Source organism: Stegodyphus dumicola, chromosome X1 (genome assembly GCF_044657685.1).
Source record: "Stegodyphus dumicola isolate Sdum_Otavi_A_Nest chromosome X1, ASM4465768v1".
In the NCBI taxonomy this organism is placed as follows: Eukaryota; Metazoa; Arthropoda; class Arachnida; order Araneae; family Eresidae; genus Stegodyphus; species Stegodyphus dumicola.
This window is the reverse complement of record NC_140780.1, coordinates 15,187,274-15,211,278: the sequence shown is the minus strand read 5'-3', so window position 1 is coordinate 15,211,278 and position 24,005 is coordinate 15,187,274. Positions and strand designations below refer to the sequence as shown.

At 33.4% G+C, this 24,005-nt stretch overlaps 1 protein-coding gene across 3 annotated transcripts in view; it reads left to right on the top strand.

The window, feature by feature from the left end:
* Vps26 (vacuolar protein sorting 26) overlaps nucleotides 1-24,005 on the top strand; it is a 66,570-nt gene that overhangs the window by 36,084 nt on the left and 6,481 nt on the right. For all 3 annotated transcript variants that reach the window (XM_035358071.2, XM_035358070.2, XM_085808437.1), the window contains exons 4-7: nucleotides 6,315-6,471; nucleotides 7,343-7,507; nucleotides 12,986-13,161; nucleotides 17,855-17,997. In XM_035358071.2, coding sequence (XP_035213962.1) covers nucleotides 6,315-6,471; nucleotides 7,343-7,507; nucleotides 12,986-13,161; nucleotides 17,855-17,997 — 641 coding nt within the window. The remainder of the gene's footprint in view (nucleotides 1-6,314; nucleotides 6,472-7,342; nucleotides 7,508-12,985; nucleotides 13,162-17,854; nucleotides 17,998-24,005) is intronic.

The window sequence follows — 24,005 nt, the reverse complement described above, 5'->3', positions numbered from 1 at the left end:
TCTCACTCAACTTTGTTTGAAACAAACACATTTTGTTTTCCAAAATAAATATTACAAGCAAACTGTGGGATTAGCCATGGGAAGCCCTCTCAGTCCCATCCTGGCTGATATCTACATGCATTATTATGAATGAAAATTGTTTGAAACTTTAAACTTCCCAGCATGGTTCCGCTACGTAGACGATACTTTTAACCTGTTTGAAGGTAATAAAGATGATTTAAACAAAGTTCTTTCAACAATGAATTCTATTGATCCTGCTATTCAGTTCACTTTTGAACTTGAGACTTGCAATTCTCTTCTGTTTCTCGACATTCTGGTCACACGTAACGCATCCAACTTCAGTACTACGGCTTACCATAAACCTTCATCGGTTTGCCTTCCACCACACTTTAAATCATGTCATCCGACTAAACAAAAGTTAGCTTCATTTTGTTCCTATGTTTTCCGTGCTCTTCAAGTTTGCTCCTCCAAACTATCCCTTGATGAAGAACTAAATTATTTAAAAGCAATAGCTATTGACAGGGGCTTTTCACCCAACGTTATTAATCAAGCAATTAAAAAATTCTCATCTCATCACACTAAAAGGCACACTCTTGTTTTAGGAGATTATAAAAATTATGTTGTCATTCCCTTCTTTCCATCAATTAGCTATAAAGTTGCACATATTTTGCAGAAATTAAACTTTCGGGTTGTTTATTCTCCCATCAATAAAATTCCGAGTTCTATACTGAAGGACCCCATTCCGGATATGAATTCCTGGGGTATTTATAGGATTCCTTGCCAGTGTGGTTTAATTTAAATTGGCCAAACTAAGAGAGCCTTAAAATTTCACGTCAGGGAACATGAGGCATATGTTAGAAAAAAGGAAACACGGAAGTCTTCTGTTGCTCAACATTGTTGGTCCGAAAATCACACTTTAAATTTTTCTGCTGCCAAAATTATTCAAAAAACATCTTCCATTAGATAACTGGATTTTCTAGAGGCATTTCACATTCAAAAAATCTTTCTGTTCTAGTTAACGATCCTAATTCCACTCCATCTTTGCCTTCGGTCTTTAAAGAAATTGTTTTAGTTCTGGTTTCATCAACAGATGGCACCACTAGCTTATTTTCTATCCAGGCTTTCTTATCTTATCTGATCATTATATCCTATCTCGTTCATTTGTGCTTTTGCAGCTGACGATGGTGGTTCGGTAAAACCATCAAAACTAGAAAATTTGAAAATATAAGTCTGATTTTTGTTGTTTGACTTCTGAATTAGTATTTGTTCGGCGTGTTATTGTGTCTAAATTACAGATACCTCAAAATTTGACTCAATGTCAAATAACAAGATGCTGCTGGTTTATCAGAAACGTGGCCATCCACGAGGAATTTAAAATACCTCAGGTGAAAAAGTACCTGGCAGAAATTGCCAAAACTTTTTTCTGAAAAATTGCAAGTGTTGAAAACATAAGTATTCCAGAACTTGATTGTGATTTCAATGACATTAGTTACACCAGAAGTGGTGGTGCCTTTTTAAGGGCTCTGAACTAATGTTTACTAACGCTTTTCATGAATATATCGTAAAACTCGTAATAGTTGCCTCAGCTCGGCTCTAAAATTTTTTAAATAAAAATTGTCATTATTTCTAGCATTACTCTTAATATATGAATGCAGTTACTTAATTATCATTTCTAAGTATCTTGATAAGTAAAATCTCAGTTTTGAAATTATGTTAAGTTTTCCCCTCCCCATATTTTGGCTCAGTCAATCTCCATAATGCATGGCTCTGAAAACCTGCCACCTTAAATTGCCTTCCAGTAGTTTTGCTGCACTGTGCTATCTCTCTCCTCCAATCTCCTTAGCTTTCCAAGCCAGCTGACCTCGTTTCGTAGACCGTCCACGAACAACTCTCTCCACCACTCCAGCCACTGATGTCTCTGCGCGAGGAACTGCTCTCCGTAGTATCGAATTGAACATTGTCTTTTCACAGCATCTACATGCAAGCTCAATCTTCAGCAATATAATGCTTAATTGCTATAAATTGCTGTACTACTGCTGCATACAACTACAGGTAAATGCTGCTCTTCCACGTATTGCTACTGGTTTTTCATGAATGCTTCACATTCAGAAATTTCGTTTCTGATAATGCTAAGCTCACAAAAAGATATGCTTAAAACTATTTCACTAACTGCACACAGAGTAGGGCGATGCCCAGGAACCTGGTACTGCGACTTCATCACCTGATCTAGGCACACAGCATATCAATATTTCTTTGGTAAATGCATTTGTTAAAACTTAAAGAGGAATGCAATATCAAATAGTGTGCACCAGGGACAAGTGGTGAATTTGAACACTGGTAGTCCAACTGATTCCATTCAGATGGGCTGTCTGCATGATCGTTTTCCCCCATGTGTAACATGGATAGGAGGCTGGTTCCCTTAATAAGTCCTCCACAAAGACATCCCTTAGACAGATGGCCCCTAGCATGTTTTGCCCGAGTCAAATAAACCAAACTAATAATGATTTATTATTGGCGACACGCCAGAGGAACACATCCTAGAACACAGCAAGGTTTAACAGTATTGCCGAACAATGCAAGGTAAAAGTTATATTGCCAAAATATTATTAGGAAATTGTGACTTTTAACAGTAGAAGTAAAGATATAACTATAATTATGCAATGACCTGAACCAAAGTCATAAAATCCTTATAGCGTTTTCAGAAATATCCTCAGAGAGGAAAATAAAATCGGGCTTAATTGCAAGCACATTTAGCTATCTGAAATGCAATAAATCAGTCTTTTGTTTATTTGTTAGACATTTAAGGATACTTCCAGACCATAAGATCATAATATTCCCAATTGATGTCATGCATTTTAAATTATTGCACTAAATAAACTTGTTTGAAGTGCTAAAGCCATCAAAATTCAGGCAAATTTCCAAGTGGACAATAGCAAGAGAAAAGAGAGGTGTTCAACTTAGGGATTTCTGAACTGTTTTAAAATATGTTTGCTAAAAAAAGCAAAAAGCTTATGATACAGCTCTATGTTGCATATTACTGTGTATAGTAATAGCCTTAATCTATCCCCCTCTCCATTCTTATGAGAGATATCACTGGCTTTCTGCTGAAGAAAACTTAACATCTGTTGTCCTTAAAAGAGTGTCTCAAATTAGATGCAGTTGGGAGGGGATTCCAAAATTACAAAAACTTCTAAATGCCTTGAGCTCACAGCAGTAGCAGATTATGGATTATTCAGGATGCATTAAAGGGAGGCCTGCTGTTTTAGGCGCTTTAAAGAAAATACTCATTGCATTTAAAAACAAATATGAGTTGATTGACTACTGTTGTTATAGCCTATATTTCCAAAGCGTCCTATTCAGTATTGTTCTTTATAGAAATGCGTTTATATCTCTGTTCTACATTGTTGTGACAAATCAAGTTTCTGAATTCTATGCTGAAAAAGATAGGAGAGATATTTGAGGGAAGACATTTGCAAGTAAATATGATATATATAGATAATAAAATTTTAACTTTTATTTTTAATAGCTCCTCAAATCTGTTTTTCAATTTGGTTATTCCCCCCCCCCACACAGTGTTGTCAGATTATGCGATTTTTCGCAAATTTGTGACTTGACAAACTAGTGCTAAATTATAAAATTAGTGCTAATTATAAAATTTTTAGTATTTGCATTTTGCAAAATTTTTGCGACATTCATCATTTTCTTATGCTACATTTTAAGACTTAAAAAAAGATTTTAATATATCGTAAAATGCTTTTATGTTAAAATAATGTATCAGTTAAATATAATGTATATTAAAAAAAAAAAAAAACAGTTTATATTAGTACAGTCAAAAGTCGTTAATCCGGACTCGTCGGGAATTCGGCGATTCCGGATTATAGATCATCAGTTTAAGTCTGGCAAGATGGCATGTGGAAATTATAAAATTAAAAATATGAAACCGTAATTTATGAAATAAAGAACAATTATGATCTAAAGGGTATCAAAATTTACAAAAAAAAAAAAAAAAAAGCTTAATATTTATTTGTTTACTTTATTAAACATTTCTTTCAATGTAAGTTGTTTAAGTTGCTGCGTTTTTTATGTGATAATACATTCCTCTTTAATTCTATAAACAGACATAATTTCGTGTTCAGTTACAAAGTTCCGCTGTTCAAGTCCTATAATTGCTGTGTCAAGAATACCGACTAATTTGTCGATCGACATTTTTTCGTTTTCAATAACCTCTGTTACTTTCTTCGCTATCGGAAGCGAATTATAATGACGACGAATTTGATTTAAATCATATCAGAGGCGGAGTACATCGAGATGAAATACTTCATTTAGTAAGGAATTATAAGCCAAATAAAATAAAAACATCTGCCCTGAAGATAAGGATAGTACTGACAGATCAACTTCCAATTCATTGCGCGCCGTGGCGTTAAAGATAAACAAAGGATATGCCTTTTTCCATTTTTTGCAGCAATTCCACTTTTTGTTTAATGAACTTCGAAACATACTTTCACTTTGTAGATCCTTTACATATTAGTAAATATATATCAGAAATTCTATTTGACATAATTGAAAGTTCAAGCTTACTTTTGTAAAATTGCTCTAACAGTCTGCAAAAAATAATAAGCCGAATCCAATTCAAAGATTAAGGAACAACGCAATCTGCAACATTAACTGAATTAGATAATTTTAGCTCAGCTTATAACGTCCGTTATACATTAAACGCGCATTCGTAAACCTAATTTGCGGACGCACATATTCGCAGCCGTAAAGTCTTACGCGCATGCGTCAGTGTGACGCATGCGCAGAAAGTTTGTAGCTTTGAGGTCTGGATTATAGATCATTCCTGATTATGGGTGTCTGAATTAACGACTTTTGACTGTAGTTAGTAGTTAAGTAGAAGTTGGCATCTGGCATTCTTGTCTACGTGTGGACTTTCCTTTTCAAGGCTGCATAGCCTGACGGCAGTATAACGAGAGGGGGTAAGGGAAGGGGAAAGGGGGAAAAGAAAGAAAAAACTGCTTTAGAATTTCTTATCATACCTCCTCATCTTCCATCTATTTTGTTTTTAAGTCAATTCCATCACCTAGTTATGTGGTGATAACAAATCGAACAATAGAACTTGCAGCTTGCCTACCATATATTGAATACCCAAACAGAGTAAAATTGAAATTCACTCTCCTGATTATAATATTTTTAAGAATTAAGCAATGGAAAATGACTTAAAAATCAAAGCAACAGCATTTTTCTAAATAAGAACACAAATTTAACAGTGGAAGAACAAGACTTTCTTAAGCAATCAGAATCTGAAATAAATCTACCACACTGAATGGAAATCTCACTGAAAAGAGGTCCTTAATTAAAATGTTCACAATTAAACACACAGACAAAATAATAATAATAATAATAATAATAATGAATTAAAAAAAAATTAACTGCCAGCTGAAAAAATTTGGTACAAAAGTGCTAACGGTCTAAAACGTGAGGGATCTCTTAATAATGGATATGGACAAATTAATTTAAAAATAGAAACCTAAATTAAATGAGAATTAGTTTAAAAAACAGATATTTAAACATTTGAAAGTGAGAAATATAGTTTTAAAATTTTCGTTAAAGCTAAGATTAAAAAGACTAAGAATCGAATACAGTCTGTAACGTACAGAACCAATAGACAATAAATTTGTGATGATGTCAGGTCGTGAGCACACATAACTGATGTCACAAAAATTACGTCATCTCTGACATCATTTGTGATTTTTGCGACTTTTTGAGTCTACTTTTGCTACTTTACTTGAAACATTTCTGGCAACACTGATTTCCCCCTTCTCTCTAAAAAATAGTAAGATGCTTGCAATATATTTTTGATTGTCATATTGAGCATTATGTAAGATTCATGAAGAGTTATTAATTTTGAAATGTTGGAGTTCAGAAAGATTTATATTAATCATATTACTATTCGTGCAATACAAAAGGAAAATAACCAAATTAAAAAGACAATATAAGGTTATTGCAAATCATTAGACACATTTAGAAATTTATTTTCATATTCTTATCTTGCATATATGTTTAAAGCTGTAAACTTTTTACATAAACTGATCGTCCTTTTATTAATGTATATACTATACATAGTAGCCTACTGGCTTTTAGTGTTGAGAAATGGCACGAGAAATACTATACATTTCTATTTTCAATGCTCAGTTTTAATTAAGGCCCATGAATTGACTAATTTCATATGAAAAGGCTATCTTTGAAGAACTGAGTAATCAATTTTGGTTTAAAAATTATTTCCTGTTGTAAAAACTAACGACTATTTTCTTTTTCAGAGCTTTATTATGATAAAGGTAATCATCATGAATTCACTTCATTAGTTAAAGACCTTGCAAGACCTGGAGAACTGTGCCAGAATACAACATATGCCTTTGAATTTGTGAATGTGGAAAAACCGTATGAATCATATACTGGAGCCAATGTCAGATTAAGGTAAAAGTCATTGCACATACTGGTGGCTTACAAAATATGAACACTGATATGAAAATGGGCTATGAATTGCCCTTAACCAAGCCATCTGTTGGCTGTGAAGGTAGAGCAATCAAATGCTGTTTATGTCAGACTTCTGTGACTCCTCCCCTAAAAAAATAATAAAAATTAAAAAAAAAAAAAAAAAAAAAAACATGATCAGTAAGAGCTTGCCTTGCTTGTTAAAACATAAGCAGGGCTGCTGAAAACAGCCAACCATGTAGAGCATGGCTAGAGCACTTTGTTAGTTATTATGACTGTCTAATCAAAACGAGTTATTTTCAAAGCAACAAAGTAGATGGTTAAAATTAAAACTCACTGTCAAGATAGATAGGTTTTGAAATGGTTAGTAGCATGAAAGTAAAAAAAACGGATTCCCACATCTGAGATGGGTCATGACATTATGGATTGCAAGTGATTTTGTGTGAAATTGATAACTACAGTACCTACTACTTATTAAGATCGTTTCCATTCCAGGCATATCCAAATTTATTAAGCAGCTGAGTTTAATAGATGACAATTTGATTAATGTGAATTGTGATGTCAGTTTTAAATACATCTATTAAGACAGTAACTAATAATCAACACCTAAAATAATAATTACAGATTAATGTTAAAATGAAACTATTTGTACAATTTGGAAAGTTTAAAAATATGTTTTAAAAAGTTTATGGACCAAGGTTTTGGTTTCTGAAAATGTAAATGCAATGAATGGCTGATTTTTTTAACCAGTGAGTATATAATAATAAGTGGCAAGTACTATATTTTTATTTCTTGTAATAATATAAGTATGCTGGTATCTTAAATTGGAATTTATTTCTGAAATTATTTTCAGGTATTTCCTACGTGTTACAATAGTTCGCAGAATTTCAGATATTGTTAAAGAAATGGAAATAATCGTGCATACATTGTCATCGTATCCTGAAATAAACTCTCCTATCAAAATGGAAGTTGGCATTGAAGATTGCCTTCATATTGAATTTGAGTATAATAAATCTAAGTGAGTAATTTTTCTTAAGTTTTAATTTATTTAAATGTTTGACTTTTGAATAGGCATCAATTCTAGTTCTGAATGATTCTGGAGGCTCTGTGCTGAATATTTTCAGAGCTTTGGTATATGTGGACTGCTAGTTGTTTGTCTTTACGAGCTTGTCATATTATTTAAAAGAGGAAACTAGGAACTCTGTGAAATCAGCTAGTCAGTTTCCAAAAGCTTGTCATTTTAAGAATAGCTAGCTTATCATGATGATAGAATACTTCTTGTGCTGGTAGAACAAGGATAAAAATAGTATGAGAAAAATCCAAACATAAAACTTGGAAAAAAATTTTTCTTTAACTGGTCCTATACGCCATATTTAAATCCGAAAATCAAAGGAAGTCCGCTAGGTGTTTATTAGTTATTGAAGAACTGATGTGTTTATTAGTTGTTGATGAACTGATGTTGAAATCTGTTCAGAAAATAAATAAATAAATAAAATAAAACCCATACTTCAGAATTATGTAATTTGGAAAACATTTTTTGCCTGCAAATGACTCATGATGTTACAAAAGTTCGTGGTGAGCCCACACACTGCTTTATTAGGAGGATTTTCTTCAAAGAAAGTTTTCATTTCTTCCCACTTTGCCAACACTTCTTTAATTATACTGGAAGAGAGGGTGTCAACTCCTGTTCCCTCCTTCACTAAACGAAAACTTACCGTCTCTTGCTGTGAAGTTCTTTAAGCTCGTCTGTTATAAATTCTTCACTATGCTCTTTCGCTAACTCATCCGGATCAGTATCATCCACATCCAGACCCATACTTTTCCCATTTCTTCGACTAGTTGGGTTATGTTGTTCACAGGTTGAGGATCGAAACCTAATTTATTAATACTTTGAGACAGGGCCTGGACAAGGGTGAGGCACTTGCCTCAGGTGAACAAATAGAAGAGGCGCCAAATTTAGCTATTCGATCAAAAATTCAGAAAATTATTTTTAAAACTTATGATTTTTAACTTCTAATTTCTGAATACAACAGTGAATATTAAAATAACTTTGTGTTATAAACAATGCAGCTAAAAAAAGAAAGAAAAAAGTAATAGCATTAATTTATTCTCAAAAGACATGAGCTTTCACAGCAGTGTATTTAATATTTTGTAACATTAAAATTTGTTATTGAAAGTAGCTTAAGCTCTTTATTTTGTCACAATAAACTTGCCAAAGTACATTAACTGAACATAGACGGCGACATAACTGCTGAGTTTTGCAATTTCATAAATGCCTTCTGGAATAGCATCCGAACGATAAATAAGGTTGATTGAAAATGAAATATACCATATAATTAGTTATCGCACTTTTTTTCTTTTTAGTTCAAAGGGGCTTTGTCCCTGAGGGACGATAGTTTACGTTTTGAGATTTTGCGTCAAATCACAAGAATATCCATTTCACTTTTCAATCTGTTGCCACCAAATATTATTGCCCTATATTTGAAGAAATTAAATAATGAAGAATCTGCATAAATGTATGTATGTTTCTCTCATTGTGATAAAACAACAGTACCTAGAGCCATCAAATTTTGAATGACGTAATCCTACTGCGAATATGGGCATCTAGAAGCCCAAATTTGAAATTTGGAATTTGTTTTATTATCGATTTCATATTTTGTAAAACTTTAATGAATTTTTGATTAACAAACTTAAGGATTTCAAAGCAAGCAATGGCAACATTGTACAGAAAAAGCATTTTATCTTCGGCCCCTGAGACTGTGTATCGGAAATTCTAAAGATGTGCTCAATTTAAAATTATTTTGCAAAATTGCTCTTGAACTGAGTTTTATGAAGAACATGATATTTAATAAATAAAGGTTACACACAAAATGTTAAAAAAAATGCCCCTTTGGACGTAATTTTCTTTTTTGCAGTTTTTCCTTTTTTTTCAACAAATTCAAGCATGTTAATTTTTTTGGCACTGTACAGAGGATTTATAATTTTTTTTGTATCTTCAATGAGTAGATGGGATGCATTTATGTCCATTTTGAAAACAACATTAAAAGGTCTACAAATACACGAGGGTCATCTAGAGCAAATGGCTGTTAAAGAATTAGATCTGCAAATAACAGAACTACATAGATTATTGAAAGGTATGGCATTAAATCACAAGTCTTTGCAATGGGCTGAAAATAACAGCATTTTGAAAAAAAAATCAATTCAAAATTTTTATGTCTATCTGTGTGGAAAATAATATTGCAAGAAATCGAAAAAGTAAATAAAGCCTTGCAGGCAAAAATGATAACTGTCTATAAAGCCAGCACACTTAATAGAGAGACTGTCTTTCATTACATGAAATGAGAGAAAATATTTCTCGATGCATTTTTGAAAAATGTAAAACTTCAACTTTAGAGTAATGTAGACTTAGAGTATGTAAAACTTCAACTATATCATCAGAATTTGAAGAGAAACAAAAATGAAAAGTTAATAAATCAAATTGGGAGGAATCGATATAAATTGTAGTTTTTCCAAAAAAATATTTTTATTGAAATTGAAGTGTTCGACATTTTAATTTCACAATTAAAGTGGCGATAATCTCTTTGGATTTTCAGTTTCTAACTAGTGAACAATTGATGTCATTAATAATAATATTAATTTAAAGGCAGCAGCTTATAACTTGGCACTTGAATATCCAAGTGATAATGAACGCTGAAGGAATTCAGCCAGAATTACCTAGTTTTAAAAAAACCATGCTATTTCAATAATTCCGGACACAAAAGCTACAAGCTTAGAGCTTTTAAAAATAATTTACGATTATAATTTATTTCACTTCTATCCGAATTTGGAAACAGCATTAAGAATTGCATTGCAGCAACATTGCATACCTGCCAACTTTTACGAATTTTTCGTAATTTTTACGAAAATGCGTTTGTCTTTACGATTTTACGATTGTAATCCATTTTTTACGATTTTTTCCCCTTTTCAAGTGTTTTTAGTGATTTTTGTCGAAATTTTAGAATTTTTCGCCAATTCAGCGATTTTCGCCAATCGCATCGTGTTTTACCGCCATTAGCTACCGATTACTTCGAATCCAGTAACCTGCGGTTTCTCCCAACTCGCCGCTTAACCAGCCAATCCAATGCGCTGAACTTGTTTCTCCCACTCTTTTCTTTGTGGGCGCCAGATTATTTTTTTAGCGTGGATTGTCGCATTCTGTTTTTTTTTTTTTTTTGTTGTTGTTGTTTGCACGTGCTACGAATTTTCTTAATACGTCGTTGTTACAAAATGAGTTAAAAAAAACCATATTCTCAATATTTTCGGCCTGCCTACAAAGCCGAATTTCCAACAATTAAAGAATCCTTTAAAAGAAATAACTATGCATTTTGCAATGTGTGCGTGTGTGACTTCATAATAAGTCACGGTGGAAGAAGCGACATTGTGAAGCATTGTTAAGTCTAAAAAGCATTAATGTTAGCAAGTTAATGCTTCGGCTTCGACAACGTCAAAGAAAGTGGATGATTTTTTTTTCAAATTCGGGTTTTCATCCGCAGAGAATCTGTTGGCGCTTCGGGAAAGAACCCGTTCATATCCGGAATGGGTTCCTAATTTATTCTCGTAATTCCACACAGTAATGCTGAGTGCGAGAGAGTCTTCAGTGTTGTGAAGAAAAACAAAACTATGTTTCGTTCTTCAATTTCACCAAAAGCTCTAGAAAACATTTTAATTGCTAAATGTTATGAGAATACTAATTGTTATGACAGGAAATTTTCCAAAGAATTTTTGGCTAAAGCCAAAAAATGCACTCTAAATTCATTGCAATAATTTTTTTGTGTAACATTAAGTTCTTGTTTTATGTTTCCTAATAAATTTTTTAGTTACTACTTAATTGAGATTTACTAAAGTAAGTGCAATTTTCTTTTTTCTATTTGTATAAATTGTTATTTTTTTAATATCAAAGCATGATATTAATTCTTCGTGTTCTGAATTTTGGAGAAATCTTCTGAATTTGGGGAAGAAATCTTCTGAATTTTTATCTTTAGAGGTTGGCAGGTATGACATTGCCAGTTACTGTAGTTAGTGGTGAAAGAAGCTTTAACAAACTTAAAATAATAAAGAACTATATACTTTTAGTTAGTTCCTACAAAGAATATCAGGTACACATAATCCTAAGGTAACTGTTGCTCATCTGAGATATTTTCATGCATTAATTTTTTTTTTTTTTTTGTTTCTGGAAAAAAAAAAAAAAAGTTAAACGAGGAGGATTGCCATGAAACTTCAATATAACCTTTTTAAATGTCATACCTCCTTCATGTCATACAGTGTTTAGCTACTGCACTATTTTAATGCACTTGAAAGTGGTACATGTGAAAGCCATTCATCTACCCATCTCAGTTAGTTTGCTAATTGCGATCCTATTAAATTATTATCAAAAGTGTTGCCACCAAAAATTGTGCAGTTGAACATTTTCATCTCCTATCTGCATATCGAGGATATCTTAAAGTTCAGGAACTGCCAACTGTATGATGATTGCTTTGGTTTTCAGAAAGTGATTTTCTAAGTTAGTATCCCATCTTCTTACTGACCTGCAAAGGGAGAGTTATGGGGACTAGTGTAAATCTGTGTTTACAACATAATTTAAAATCAAAGTGTTTTCAGAAATCATTCTAGATAATGACTCATGGACCAAAAACCATTTGGTGGTATGGTCCTTTTCTTGTGGATTCTTCCAGTACATACACGCTAAAGAAAAGTGAAAAGCACGGGTGAAAAATGGTCGCATTTCTTGTTTCCAAAAGTGGCCATTTTTAAACTGAGAAGCTGAATATGCTTGCTACAATGAAATAGTATGCATGTGTCTATATACTGTCAGTGCGTGATAAATCGTGACTGAAGATCCAGATGTGATCTTTGAAAACTGCATTGCAGATATGTTTGATGTGCATAGTTGCAAGGTCTAAGGAGTTTATATAGAGGACAGAAAGCAGCAATTCTGTTATGCCTGCTAGATTCACTTAACTCCTTACTCGTTGCGCCCGTCTCTCGTATGGGCTACCGATAAATTTTGTCGTTTCCACATCTTGCATGGGCTCTACTTTTGCAATAAAAAGTCAAGGGGATACAATTTTCATCGTGCCCGTATCAATTCTATTTACACAGATGGCAGCACAGTACTTGTGAGTTGATTATATAACAGCAAAATTTTGAGAATGAATAAATTTTGCGACGAGTAAGGAGTTAATTTAGACTTGTTAGATTCCCCCCCTTTCCTTTCATTTGTGTAGAAGGAGCTGATTCAAAACTAGTTTTCCTCTTATCTTAAATTTTTGTGAGTCTTTCATAAAACATACAAATAAGTATAGGAATCATATTTAAAAACTGATTGATTGTTATAATAAAAGTTGTAGCGATTTTTTATGTTCTATAAATGAATTGATTATATATTTTCTCTTGCAAATATTTACTTTTTATGACTAAAAACATCTACCAAAGAATATAGAAAACATTTTTCTTGAAGGTATCATTTGAAAGATGTGATTGTTGGCAAAATATATTTTCTTCTGGTTCGTATTAAAATCAGACACATGGAAATAGCAATAATTAAGAGAGAAACAACAGGCTCTGGTCCAAATTCCTACAGTGACAATGAGACAGTGGCTAAATATGAGATAATGGATGGGGCTCCGGTAAGAGGTAATAGAACTTTACATGTTTTATTTAGCATTTTATAGTATTTATAATATGTCTTGTCTTGAATTATATTAATTAGATGCTTTCACTGGACTTTTAAATTATATATATTATATTTTTTATTAATTAAAAAATTTTAAGCTCTTAGTTCAGGAATATAATGCATTACTAAAGCAAAGTATTAAGTTTCCATCTTGTGAGTATTTCCATAATGCATTTTTAGGCATTTACTGCCTTTTTTGTATATTTGTAAAATACTTGCTTTTTAATTTATTTCAAAGCATGTAATGGTTTCTAATGCATATTGATTTGTTAATATTCTTAATATAAATAAAATAAATTCATGTAGTGACAGTAACTATTAATATTTCAAAAAGAGCAATTAGAAGAGAAACGTGCGAGGATAAAATACAAATAAAGCAACCTTAGTGTGATGTAGATTTGGAATGAAAAATGTGAATTTTTAGGAAAATAAAAATGAACTTGTATCATTAGCAAAATATTTCTTCTTTAGTTAATTGACTTTAATTAAGTAGAGTCCTGGCATATATTTGCAGAATTCTAATATCTCAGTTTTTTTATATTTCATTATTATTTTTCTCAACAGGTGGTGCTGTGTTCATTTTTGCTTTGCTATGCCCATTGCTTTTGATGTGAAGTGTATGTTGCACCTCCCATTTTTGCTGTAATTTTTTTGCTGCTGAAGAGGTACCTGGTTCTCTTCGCACTAAAAATCAGTAGTTTACTTTTCCCTATTGATTTTAAACTGATGCTGTATTTGGCATTTTCCATATGGTTTCATGTCACCTTAGCAATCAGTAATGTAAAATTAAAGGTTTGGGGAAGGGAACGAATTTATGAATTTTGCACTGCAGGGAAATTCTTAAACAATTCCATCATTTGGACAAACATCAACATTTTACACTGTGTACCACATGTGAAACTGATTTTTTTAAATAATTCTTAGCACGGTTACTACGCCATCTGTCATCGAGTGTGAGGAAGTTCTAAATGTCTCGCTAAATATTTGGCAGTGTACCAGCGGCCTGTTTAAACTCCTTCCCTAGTGGGAAACTTTTCAAAGTATTTTTCTTTTTTTTGGGGGGGTGGACTTTCCAAGATAAAAATTTTAGTTCACATGTGTAAAATTGTTCATAATACAAAAAAGTGTTTAAACATGCATGTAACAAATACAGTTAAATATCAGACGAGATAAATACAAGTACTTTTCAAACAAACGTTTAAAATAAACACTCAAATGTGAATGTTTTGTTCTTGGGAAAACATTTAAACTATGACATTTTAAACTTCCCTAGACGTATGTAATATATGTATGTAATAATTTAATTGCGTAGAAGACACCAGTACTTACAGAGCAGATGAATTTAGGGGGAGCATGTAAGATATAACAAAATACGATGGCTTCCTTAAGAATAGTTGATGATGCCAAAACTAATGATTCTAGATTTTATGCTCTTCCCCCTAAATTCATCTGTTCTCCTAAATTCGAGAGCTTTCCAAGTTACATAACACTTAATGCAGATATCTCTTGTCCAATCAAAATAATTGTAAACCGAAACTTTTTAACTCGAGCTGAAACGTTTTGACTTCCTCCCTTCTTCCTTTGAATTGCAGCTTCCTTTTTCACTTCCGCTTAAACTTTCCTCCTTGCCAGATGCTTTGCTGCTATACTTAACTCACCTAAAATGATGTCATACTTTAAAACCCGTGTATTTTAAATACTTTAAAACCCGTGGAAATTATTGTATTCAATTATGATTAAAAAATATCTTGTCTGCAAAAGGATGATTTGATATGTTTAGAAATAAAGATTGTGATACTTCAAGCTCAGTTGTGTTAAATGAGTCATCATGTCTTTCCGCTCAGCCTTATCTAGAGCCACGAGCTGCTAAAAAGTACCAAATTCCTTCATCTACGCATTAAAACATGACATATATATATATAATAGGATTACTTGAACAAAGCTGCAGCGACGATGGCTCTATGTGTTATAACTTGGAGAGGCTTTCCTGCACACTTAGAAAAATGACACTTGAAGATAGATGCAGCCATAAATTACACACATAATTTAATTCTGAGGACACTCTTTTTTATCATTTCGCATCATCAATGTAGGTGCACTATGCATCTTACAGTTCTACACAAATTATATTTTTAAAGCAATGGACAATAGCCAGCAGATGCTAAGTGAGCGAACTAGGATCTTAATGGGAAGAGAGCAAAAGCATGCAAATGTCTAACATGGAAGCTCACCAAGAGAAGCTTTCGGTTTAAGTTCCTTATTAAGAGAGTTTCAGTTCTTGAAATTTTGAGTTCAAGTTCTGAATTAGCTATGTCATCAGCTCTGTGCAAGTCATAAGAGATGGATTGATCTAGAAATGATGCAGTCCAGAATAAGTTATTACTATTTTTAGAATGGAGAGGGGAAATTAAGAGATTGCTAATTTAAATTATAATTTTGATTTACATATTTTTATGTTGGATATTCCTCTCTTCAAAGAGAGAATGGCTTGGTGACAGAAAAGCCTTCTTAGCAAAAGCATTAGAGCAGTAGTAAAGAAATTTTGTACAATATGTACAGTTATACGCGAAAGCGAATGAAGGGCGTCAGGAACATAGTACTGAGATTTCACTATGACCTGTCATTTGGTTTACCAACTCTTTCATATCTAGATACATAAAAATCTATTAAAAATATAATTTCAAAATCAGAATATATAAAAACATGTAAAAAGTGCAATTTAGAAGTATGAAAACAAAATGATATGAATGAAAAATTCAAATTGAAAATGGAAATTATGGAAAGTTTGTGTAAAGATAAAAATAGTTCTGCATTCAAGGTATTTTTCATGATTAAGATGTATAAAGTTCTTGAAAAGATATATTCTTTAAAAATTAGATTTTTAATACATTAATTGCTGTTTCATAAAATAAATGAATAAATAAATAATTTATTCCAAGAGTATAGTAATTTATTCCAACACTGCCCTCCAAAGGTTAAACAGCATGTTTTTCAAAGATCACAATTTCAAATATCAGTAATGTTTAAATTCACAGTTCATATGCATGACAGTAACAAAATTTATGAAAATATATTCAAAAACAGTAGTTAACACTTTTATTTTATACAAATGAATACTGTTGATTCTTGTTATTAGTTTCATGGACGATGTCGAGAAGTCGTCGTTTGCCCGATTAGTTGAGGTGGCAGGCAATCAAATGGTAAACGGGATGTCAGCAGCTGGATGCTGCTAGACGTCTCAATGTCTCTCGTAGTGTGGTCCATCGACTATGGAATCAATTTGAATCTGAGGCTTCTGTGTCTAGAAGACATGTTCCATGCAGATTTAGAGTTACAACACCTGTGACAAACCGATATTTAGCTCTTTCAGCCCGGAGGAGGAGTAACATTACTGTGCCTCAGCTCAAGGCAGATCATTTAGAGGCAACAGGAACCTCAGCTACTACTGTGCACTGACACTTGCACAATACAGCTCTGTATGCAACACAACCAGTTATTTGTGTCCCCTTGATCTGAGGACACAGAGGTGCTTGTCTTGGGCAAGAGAACACGTCTCCTGGACCAGTCAACAATTTGTGTCTGTTCTATTAACAGACGAGTCCAGGTTCACATTGGAGGGTGATTTAGGGTCATCAACTGATCTGGAGGAAACAATGTGCCAGATACAACGAATCCCACATTATGGAAAGATGCATCTGATAGACAACAATGCACGGCCACACTGAGCTTGAGTTGCTGAAGAATGTCTTGTGGGTCATGATATGGAGCGGATGGAATGGCCAGCTCAATCCCAAGACTTGAATCTGATAGAACATTTTTAGGACTATCTTGGGAGACAGGTTGCTGCTTTAAGTCCTCCTCCAAGGTTGTTAGATGAGCTTGAACAAGGACTACTCTGTGTCAGGTCATTGCTTCTTATTTCACTGACTGACAACTTAATTGACAGCATGAAACGACGCTGCCGCTAATGTACTGCAGCTAGGAGTGTACAAATTCCTTATTAGGAATTATTTTTATAATGTTACCATCCCATTTTTCCTCAAAAAACTGATATATTATTTCTCCAAGAGTGGATTTCTCTGTGAAGAGTGAAATTTTATGTTGTAATTCATGTTCGTGTTAAACTTTAGAAGCATTCTATGTCACATTCATTAAAGAACTGTTTAAGGAACGTCCTGCAAATTTCCTGTTTTATGTTACTTCATTCTCAAATTAGACACATAAAACATGCTTTTTCTTAACTTTTGGAGGGCAGTGTATTTGTTAAGAGTTTGAAGATATGTACTGTTATACTTGCAAAGTAATTATTATATATATTCTTTCTAATGGCTGTTTTGAAATGGACTTCTTAAATGTTTTATTTCTGTGCGTGCTTTTGATGCATATACATTTTGAATTGATTATGCTTTGTATATGAGCTAAAAATAGGATAGAAACAGGTAAATAAATAGGGTATTATAATAAAAAAAATTCATCTTGAAGTGATCAATTTCAGTAACTTAGGAACTGAATAAGTGGCTTGTTTTTTCATGCATGTTATTTATTTTAATATATTGAATCTAATAGCTATTTATTTTCTTCAAGAGCTGTTCTGTTAAAAAAAAAAGTTATTTCTAAAGTTTGTTGGAATAATAATTTTATTTTGCATTGCAGGTGAAAGCATCCCAATACGTGTGTTTCTTGCAGGATATGATTTAACTCCAACCATGAAAGATATTAACAAAAAGTTTTCTGTTCGTTATTATTTAAACTTAGTTCTTGTAGATGAGGAGGATCGAAGATATTTTAAACAGCAGGTATGCTTAAAATTTTAGAATATGAGTAAATTGATTTTAAATTCATAAAAGTAAAGGACTTTATTATTTGTTTGATCTTCAAAGAACTTGTTTTTTTTATACTTGGGACATCTATATGATCAACTATACATCAACTTTTTATAGTTGGAACATCTAAATGTCCAGTGGAAGCAAAAATCTGTTATTAAAGCTTTTAAGCAACAATAACACTGCATTCAACACAGTAAAACTGAATAACCGGCAACACTAAATATAACTAGGAAGTCCTTGGAAAACCAAAAATAAATTTTGTACCCAAATTATTCAGTGTCAGACATAAACTCCACTAGCAAAGTCTATTTTAGAATATGTACTAAAGTAAGTCAGTATGCAATGACAAAAGTTGTGCAGTGAAGGGCACACTTTGATAAGCAGTTAACGAATTTAAGCTGCAAGCTAATTCTCTTGGCCGACAGAAACATTTATATCTGCTTTTTTTTTTTTTTTTTGTAGATATGAGACCTTGATTTCTAAGCAAATCAGTGTTTCAGAATTACACCCTAAATTCTTCACCGAGTACTGGACCTTGTAGAGCTGTTTAGAGCACTAGTGCTATTTTTTTAAACACTATCATTCTTTATAGTCAGTTGTGTAGCTGTTTTTTTTTTTTTTAAATATGTCAGCCTTTTTTATCAATCTGCATGATTTTATTTTAACTGATAATTTAGGTAAGTGCCTTATAGTTAATTTTACTTCATTTCTATATTGCGCTAAAGTTCATCGATGTGTTTGTATATCTATGCATATATGTTTATTATATATGCATTTATGTATGTTTTACATATAAATTTCTTAATTTTGTAACTCTAAGTAACAACAAAATAATGGAAATCTAATTGTTCTAATCTGGTTATCTCTAAACTCCAGTTCCAAGATCAAACTGCAAGTCAGAACAATAAATCAAGGTAAAATGATAGTTGAAACAGGGATTCATGGCCACCTTTAAATATACTGAAAAGTCAAAACATTATGACCACCTATTCGTTAACGCGTTATACAGCGGTCACGCAAAGTCGAGATATTCCGACATGGTGGTGTTTCAGCTCTGATCTGCAGCTTCATGACATCCCAAATGTGCTTTATTGAGTTAAGATCCGGCAAGTTAGGTGGCCAGGACATTAAATGGAATTCATCCTTATGCTTCTTGAACCACTTCAACACAGTTCGAGACTTGTAACATGGGGCATTGTCCTGCTGGAAGATTTAAGTTCCAGTTGGAAAGAGAGACGTCATGTAAAGGTGCAAGTGATCTGCAATAATCTTCAGATAGTCCACAGCTTTTGTGGTCTGTTCTATCACCAATAAAGGTCCCAGAGCTGCTGATTAGATCATCCCCCAAAGCATAATACTGCCACCCTTAGCCTGTGTATGACATGCTGTACAGGGTGAGCAACTGTTCCCCTGGAAGACGGCGTACCCTGACGTAACCGTTGGCATGACGAATGAGAAATCATGATTCATTCGACCAGGCAACCACTTTTCCATGGTCCAGTCTCAATGCTCCTGGGCCATAGTTGACAATGACGCTTGAGCAACTGAAGCACACGAGTGGTACGTATGCTGTGCAGCCCCACATCCAATAGTGTCTATTGAACTGTGTATTCAGAAACACTTGCATTTGGACCTGCACTGTATTGGGCTGTCATCTGAACCGTCTAGCATCGATTTTGCTGTACCAAGCAGGACAGTCTCCAATGTCCTTTTTCTTTGACGATACATGGACATACAACACCTTGGCATTTATTACTAGTCTCATCATTATTTATCCACTTTGCATAAATACTTACAATGGCAGATCGTGAACAACCTACCAGTCATGCAGTTTCAGCAATACTCATTCTGAGTTTTCTGGCCATTACAATCCATGCTCTATCAAACTCGCTTAGATCAGCAGCCCTTCCCATTACTCACAAAAGTAAGTGCAAGAACGACAGCAGTTAAATAACATTCCCACTTAATCACATGTCCTCCATATCATCAAGAAAAATTCAGTTGGGTTCAATTTCCAGTTGGGACGACACGCCATGTAAAGGTGCAACTCGTATGCAGTTATGATCAGATAGTCTGCAGCTTTCATGGTCTGTTCTACCAAAACTAAGAGTCCCAGAGCCACCCATGAAAACATCTGAAAGCATAATTCCACCAGCAGCAGCCTGTGTATGACATGCTGTACAGGGGGAGCAACTCTTCACCTGCAAAACTGCGAACCAACACGACCATCGATGTGATGAAGGAGAAATCATGAATCGTTTGACTAGGCAACTGTCTTCCACTTATCCATATCCCAGTCTTGATGTTCCCGGGCTCACTGTAGGCAAAGTTAACAAATGATGCTTGGCCAACAAAGGCACACGAGTCAAACATTTGCTGCACTGTCTCATATCTAACTGTCCACTGAACTGTGTATTCCAAAACACTTGTATTTGGACCTGCTTGGTCTTAGACTGTCAGCTGAGCCACTGCTGAGATTTTGCTGTACCAGGCAAGACAATCTCTGACATCCTTTTTCTTTGATGATGCATAGACACGTTAGCGTCTACTGGTGCTTTCACCACCATTCATCAACTTTGCATAAATACTAACAATGGCGGATCATGAACAACCTACCAGTTGTGCAGTTTTGGAGATACTCGTTCCGAGTCTTCGGGCCATTACAACCTGCCCTCTATCAAGCATGCTTAGATCAGCTGCCCTTCTTATAACTCGCAAAAGTAAGTACAAGAATGATTCCTTATCTTCTCCGACAGCAGTTAAATAACATTCCCACATAGTCACATGCCCTTCACGTCATCCAGACGAATTCGTTGGAAAATGCAAGCATGTTCATAATGTTTTGACTTATCAGTATAGTTTACTTTTTTCTAATATAGGCTTCTTCTATGTAATGATAATAGAGCATTCCTGAAATCTCTTGCAAATTGATCTGGTTTAAAGTACAGCTAGTATTAATTTTTATGGAAATGACTCACCGCCTCAGATCCAAAAAGTAAATAAAACCCAGGTTTTTGTCCAAAAAGTAAATGAATATCCAATTAAATCAATAAAAAATATATAATATCTAATATATTAACAGAAGTAATAATTTCTGTGTAAATACAGAGTCCAATTAAATAAAAATACACTCACTTTCAAAAGTTAAGCACGGAGAGGAAAATGCTAATTTCTGGAAGCCAATCAGAAATGAAGAAGAGGATACAATTCGCTGCAGAGGTAGATGGAAGTATGCAAATATGTTAGGTAACAGCCAATCATGGTTTCATGTCAAGAAATATGCAAGAAAGGCAGTCTTATAAGAAGCCAGCTTTATGAAGGGTTACAGAAGTTGATTGTAAGTGCTGATAGAAAGTGTTTAAAACTTTCGTACAATTTGTTTTTAAGACATGCGTGTTTCTATGACTTTCAGAGCACGAATGGAAGAATAATAACATAGAAATTTCTTCTTAAACAATTCCTTTTATAATGAAAAAAAAAATCTGGAAGTTTTCTTTGAAAAATGAGGGGCCTAAAAAACTAAACATAGCTAAAATATATGGACGAGTTTGTGTTCAGCTACTTTAAATGAAGGTTCAGAGTAACCTATGAATCCTTTTTCATTAAATTTTTCTGTGTGTACAGAAGGAAATTTTTAGGTGCCACAAAGCATTGAAGAAATCTAGTGGTTTTACTTGACATTTACCAAACTCGCTCAGCATTGAGTTGGGGGCATGAACCCTTCGATATTTAATTTATCAAAAATTAATCTTCATAACAGAGTAGTTTTACTTCCTGTGTCAATTAACACTGTTAGGCATACATCATTAATTTTTATTTCTTTGGTCAACTTTGATACTACATCAATATTCACAGTTGCTACTTCTGATTTCAAATTCATCTTTGAGCATGCGAAACTTTGGTCCCCAAATTCTTTATATTTAAAACAAGTGATGCCCTTATCTTTATGAACACACTGGAACTGGAGTTATGTTTGGAAATATGACCGCTTTCACCGGAGTTGAAACAGATTGTATTACATTGATTCTCTGGAATTTTTTTCTCATCTATCAGTTATGTTGTGCTTTGTTTGGTTAAAATTTTTTGTGTCAGATTTATTTCTGGACTAATTTTTGTTTACTTTCAGATTTTGTTTTTGGCATTCGTGCCTTTTCCTCATCACCACATACCTGCTGATAAAGCTTAAATTTCTTTATTGTTTGTGACCCATACAGGCAAGATTTTTAAACACATAGCATAGCCTGGTATACCATCTATAACATATCGTATTAAGCAACATCTTCAGTTTGACCATTTTTAGCAATTCTTTTCATATATGAAAAAAACTGATCAAATGTTTCATTGCTCTTCATTTTTTGTTTCGATTATAACTTGTGCAGTTCAGCCGAATTGCAGCTGGGCTGGAATTCATCAAGAATAGCATTCCTAAACACTTGCCATGAGTTCAACTTTGGTTAACTAAGAACAAATACTTTTGCCTTGCCTGTCTTGAGGCGTTTAGCAAAAATCTGTTTCTGTTAATCATTTAATTGATGAATGGAAGCTGCATCTTCTGAACTTTCAACCTAACTACTGACACTTTCATGGCTTTGGCCATCAAATTGAGCAACAAAAGATTTCACGTCTTCAGTACTAACATTTATACTACAACTATGAAATACATTCGACTTGTTCTCAGTTGTACTAAGAATATATATTAGCACATTGGAATGGAACTTGTCTCACTGTTGCACCAGAATTGTTTCTTAGTTTTGTTTCATCTCAAACATTATCATCAGTTTCATTTTTATCCTCACCCTCTAAATCAGTTTCATTTTCACTTTCTTCTAAAATTACATTATTTTTAAGCAGCTGTAAATTATTCAGATAAGAAACAATTCAGGTTGCTAAGTCATCTTGTGTGACAGAATTATCAATACATAAAATATTGCCAATGGAAATTAATTCATGAGCCTGAAAATCTTGTTTGATTTTTTGTTGTTTTTCGTTAAGTCCTTTACTGTTCTCTGCTAAAGAGAAACCACTGAATTGTCTCAATCTTTTTTCAATTATTTCTCTCTCCCACATCATTAAATATTTTGTGTAATTATTTTATGCACTTTCTCACTTTTCAAGACATTCCCAGTATGTCAATTAAATTCATAATTAAAAAAACAAATAAAATCACTCGCTTCTTTTAATGGTTCTCCACGTAGGAGGCATAATCCAGAAACAGAAACTACACAAAGTTTTACCGCTGCGAGTAATTTCGTAACACCCAATACATGACGTAGATTACAAACCAAACTTGTTAGCAAAGCACGAGTACGAGCAAGTTATCTCCGATATATTTTTCACCAAAATTTACATCTTGAGACTTGACTTCAAGTATTTAATCATTTCACAGTCTTTACCAGAGCTGCAAACTATTTTAGAACGCAATTTCAGTTCAGGTAAATCAGCATACATTCTGATCGCAGTTGGTAGCTGAGCCTCACTGTAGTTCTAACTCGGAATTGTAATCGCATAATCCGATCCAGATCCCACTTCTGATAATATTTGTGGGGGCATAATAATGAAGAAATTAACAAAAAACATTTAAATGAAGACAAACAATTATAACAGTAAAACATTTAGAAGAAAAAGTAATTATTCATCATAGTTCTTTTTAACAGAAGCAGCATGTGTGCTCCAGTGTCAGTCGTGCTTTTCGCTTTCAGAGTTCATAATAGAAAGATGGCTGCAAGTGATCTGCACTACATATATATATATATATATATATGTCTGTGTGAGTGTAATCATATGTCAGGCTATGTGATTTCATGAGTTTTTTAACTTGCTTTTGAAGATTCGGAGAATATATCCTATATTTTAAATGAGGGGAGGGGGAGTTTGAAGGCACGGTGTATGAAAGCTCTATTTTTCATCTTTCAAGTGTCCGTGCTTGTGTGAGAGAAGTTAAAAGATGTATGGTTTAACAGATGAGCCATGTGGGGTTT